Source organism: Solanum stenotomum, chromosome 10 (assembly GCF_019186545.1).
Source record: "Solanum stenotomum isolate F172 chromosome 10, ASM1918654v1, whole genome shotgun sequence".
NCBI classification, from domain to species: domain Eukaryota; kingdom Viridiplantae; phylum Streptophyta; class Magnoliopsida; order Solanales; family Solanaceae; genus Solanum; species Solanum stenotomum.
Genome location: NC_064291.1, coordinates 50,500,284 through 50,504,654, shown reverse-complemented (window position 1 = coordinate 50,504,654; position 4,371 = coordinate 50,500,284). Strand labels below are relative to the sequence as shown.

The 4,371-nt window shown below is 35.1% G+C and overlaps 1 protein-coding gene across 1 annotated transcript; it reads right to left on the bottom strand.

The window, feature by feature from the left end:
- Positions 1 to 208: 208 nt before the first annotated feature.
- Positions 209 to 1,014, bottom strand: LOC125843125 (glycine-rich protein DOT1-like). Its single transcript, XM_049522350.1, has 2 exons — positions 597 to 1,014; positions 209 to 549 (listed from the first exon to the last, which is right to left on the bottom strand). The coding sequence occupies exons 1-2, from the start codon at positions 1,012 to 1,014 to the stop codon at positions 209 to 211; spliced, it is 759 nt and encodes a 252-aa protein (XP_049378307.1).
- Between the last annotated feature and the right edge of the window lie 3,357 nt (positions 1,015 to 4,371).

Here is a 4,371-nt window from a genome sequence, read left to right as displayed (position 1 = left end):
GACCCGGTTTCCGGTCCGGTCCGGTCCGGTCCGTTACCGGTCCGGGACGGGTACAAGTATTTTTTTCCGGAATTACCGGTTCCGGTCCGTCCCGGTTCCGGTTCGGTTCCGGCCCGTGGTGCCCGGTTCCGTTCCGGTTCCGGAACGTCCCGGTCCGGTTCCGGAACGTCCCGGTCCGGTAGTTCCGTTACCGGTTCCGTTGCCACCCTTAACCATATCCACCTGCATGTCCACCCCCTTCACCGCCGGCTCCACCTCCACCACCGCCACCGTATCCTCCTGCACCACCACCAGCACCTTCACCACCTCCGTATCCACCGCCTGATGCTCCACCAGCTCCTCCTGATGCTGAACCACCTCCACCACCACCTCCGTGGCCACCTCCACCACCATATCCACCGCTTTGTGATCCACCAGCACCATATCCGCCACCACTTCCTGCTCCTTCACCTGAACCATGTGCACCACCAGCAATTGCTCCACTACCACCGGCTCCACCTCCACTGCCGCCACCACCACCATATCCTCCTACAGCTCCATGAGCTCCGCCTGCACCACCACCGGCACCTTCACCACCTCCGTATCCACCACCTGACGCTCCACCAGCTCCTCCCGATGCTGAACCACCTCCACCACCACCTCCATGCCACCTCCACCGCTTGGCGCCCCACCAGCACCGTATCCCCCACCACTTCCATCTCCTTCACCTGAACCAGATCCACCAGCAGCAACTCCACCGCCGCTGCCACCACCGCCGCTGCCACCACTACCTCCACCACCTCCACCTGCATATCCACCTCCTGGTGCCCCTCCACCACCTTCACCGCTACCACTTCCACCGGCATAACCACCATGTTCACCAGCTACAGCTCCACCTCCACCGCCACCGGCATAGACGCCAACCTTTGCCCCCACACCAACATCAAGACCAATAAGGGTTCTTGCAGCTAAGCATATTCCTATACTTAACAAAATAAAGAAAAATATGTTAAAAAATCTACTACTCTTCGCCATTGGAATAACAATTAAATATATTTCACAACCACGCCTTATAGAATGCATGGAGTGAAAGCTATTTATAGATTTTTTTTTCCAAGGATAAGAAAAGCGCGTCTAAGTAAAAAGCGCATTAATGAGTAATATAATTCACTAACACTATATCACGAATTCACATGTTTGATTAATTTCATTTCATTTCAATTCTCAAATCCTGGCTAGTGTGCTTATTGTGCTGTCTCCCATATATATATTCCATATCAAATATAACATATAACGGCCCCTACTTAAATTCAGCAGTTGCATACGTACAATTCCAACCCATCGATCATATCGTGTAACGAATTTGTTATATCATCGAGTTTCCTTTTATCGGTTGCAACTGGTAATATATATCTTATTTCAGGATTATAAATCTCACAATAGATATATATCTTTTGAATATATCTTCGAACTTCGCACATAACAAAAAAACTGTCCTTTAATTGGCTTGGGTTCACTTTTTTTTCATTTTAACGCGGGTATAAATAGTGTGTGCTATTGCAGAAACTAAAGAAAAAACACTAAGCTACACTACACTACTTGGGTGATTGACCTAATTAAGTTATTACTCTCAAGGTTTTACCTGGTGTGTGCTATTGTGAACTTATTGTTAATTTTTTGAATTTGTTTTAGCACGGTTGAAACCTATATGCTAATGTGAAAGTAATTAAGCATTATATTAATCAACTAGATTTTTTTTGTTAAATCATGTATATTAGCTTAATTCAGGTTTAGTTAACACAGATCTGTAAATTTCAACATTAGGGATTAAATTATGAGGTTTGTCCTATTTGAGATTAAACAATAAATCTCGATTGATTTGATTACGAGGATTAGCACATAGTTGAGAGAAAATTAGTATCACTGAAAATAAAATATGAGATATTGGAATGATTACGATTACATTACATCCACTAGAACAAATTTGTGCATTTTGATGAATAGATTATATAATTCTAAATGGATACTTAGGTCACTAATTCTGTACCAAAGGCTGCTGCCCGCTTTTATATGGTATCCACAATCATATTTAATATTAATACATATGAATTTAACTAGTGAATTGAGCCGCGCTTCGCGCGGTAATAAGTTTTTTAAACAATTTATTTTTATAATATGTGAATGATAAAATTGATTTTTTGACGTGCATGAGTAACAAATTTGAAACATAATTTTCCTTTATACATTTAATAATAAGTATTTAACTTTATTTCCTTTCATGGAAAATTTAATCTTTAGTATGTTCATATACTATATTTTAAATTTAAATCTAAAAACTTAGCTACTATATAAATACATGAACTTGTCTAACAGTCCCATTTACATGCTATCCTGGTTTTATCAGGGTATAAAAAATATATTCACATTTTTCTTCTTTTTTTCTCTTTCTTTCCATGACTTCTTTCCTACTGCCCACTCTTCTTCCATCCTTACTTTTTCATTCACCTTCCTTTTATAAAATTGTAAAGAATTAAAAAATATATATATTACAAATCAAATAAATCTATCTTTCTTTCTTTTTTTCTTTCTTTCTTTCTTTTTCTCTTCACATTCATCATCTCTAGTCTCCAATTAATTTTATCTAACCGTCAATTCTTATTTTTCTCTTATGATAATATTTATTATTGTGCCTTGTAAATTATATATGAAAGATATTGAAATAACTCTCCCTTTAAGTGTTCCTTCTTCCATTTCCTTTTTATCTTTAGTCGCATAACGTCGATGTTATTACCAATTAGTTTCGAGTGACATCAATTGCTATTATTTTCGAAAATGCGTTGAACAATGTATTTTTTTCATCATATTCTCATATACATATGCGAAAGCGTTAGAAATTCATACAAACTCTGTTAAATACGAATCATATATAGCGATATTGAGATTTTACATTGTCTATTGATAATTAAGAGATAAAAGTAAATATCTCTTATATTAATTAAATTGAGTAAAATGATGCACACAAATTTAAATCTTGCAATTGCGATTTGTGTGTTGAGATGTGGACTTATGTATGTCTTGAAATGTTGCTTGATATTTGTTAAGGTAATTATAATTATCAATTAAAAATAATTAAAACAGAAAATTAAGAGAGACTTGAGGAGATATTACATGCAGAAAAAGTAATAAGACAAATAATAGGTAACAATAATGAGCAATAAATGATCCATACGTTTTCCTGCAAATATAAGGAAAAAATATTTTTTTTACGCTAAAACTAAGTTTTACATCACCCTTTTTTTTTTATCCAACTTATGTTACATAGATTTTCTATATCATATGGATATGAATGTTCGTTTTCCTTTACACTTTTGCATTGCCTTTTATTGAACTGCAATAATAAAGTAAAAATAATAAAAAAATCCGAATAAAAAAAGAAAAAAAATGAATAATTTATTGGTGATAGAGAGATATCACATCACTTTGTCTATACCAAACTTTGATATTGTATAGATTGAGAGAGAGTGAGAGAGATGGGTATTCATATATATTAACAACTTCAAAAATACACTTTAATCACAAAAATTATGATAAAGTCTTACAAAAACTTAAATAACAATGACACTGATTAAAAAAAATATCTGGCTTGCCTCTTCACATAAAAAAAACTCCATATTGATTAACCTGTTATAAGATGATAACATATATATATATATAGATTAAAAATTAAGGATTATGAATCATGAATAAAATAAAATAAAAGAAAAGAGAAAAATACTTGCCTTAGACCTCAAATGACAGATATAAGGAGGAGTATATATATATGCGAAAATAGAGTATGAATAAGTAAATGAATGTTGCCAATTAATTACTGGTGATTAATAGCATCAAGAAGTAACCGATGCTGCGTGGGCTAAAGCAATAAATAATTTCCTAATTTAATTGCTCATTATGCTAAATGCTAATATTGAGGAAGGAAGTTACTTTTTTTAAAAAAGATTATTGAATAGAAAAATGATGAAAAAATTCAAAATTATGGAAAAATAGATAAATAGCAATACTGATCAATAAGGCATGCCACATCAGCTTTGCCTATTTCCAGCTTTATATAAATATATAGATTAGTTCCACATTCATGCAGGATAATTATAATTATTTATTTTCGTTGTAATCATTAGGTAGAAAATCATCATCAATTAGTGCAGAAAAACATAATACGAGAAGAAGCAATGACGATATCTGAGGAATAAGTATCGGCTAATTCTATGCAAGTACAATAGATGCAAGCGTTATCCGAAATAATTGGTTGTATAATAATAGTTAATCATATAGTACTGTTCAAGCTGATCAGGGTTTACATGTAAACTTACCGTTCTTGAAGAGTCCTACGCCGGA

Coding starts and splice junctions, on each gene's coding strand:
- LOC125843125 (XM_049522350.1), bottom strand. CDS start 1,014: ATGGCGAAGAGTAGTAGATTTTTTAACATATTTTTCTTTATTTTGTTA. Junction 550..596: donor TCGGGAGGAGCTGGTGGAGC/GTCAGGTGGTGG, acceptor GTGGTGGTGCAG/GCGGAGCTCATGGAGCTGTA.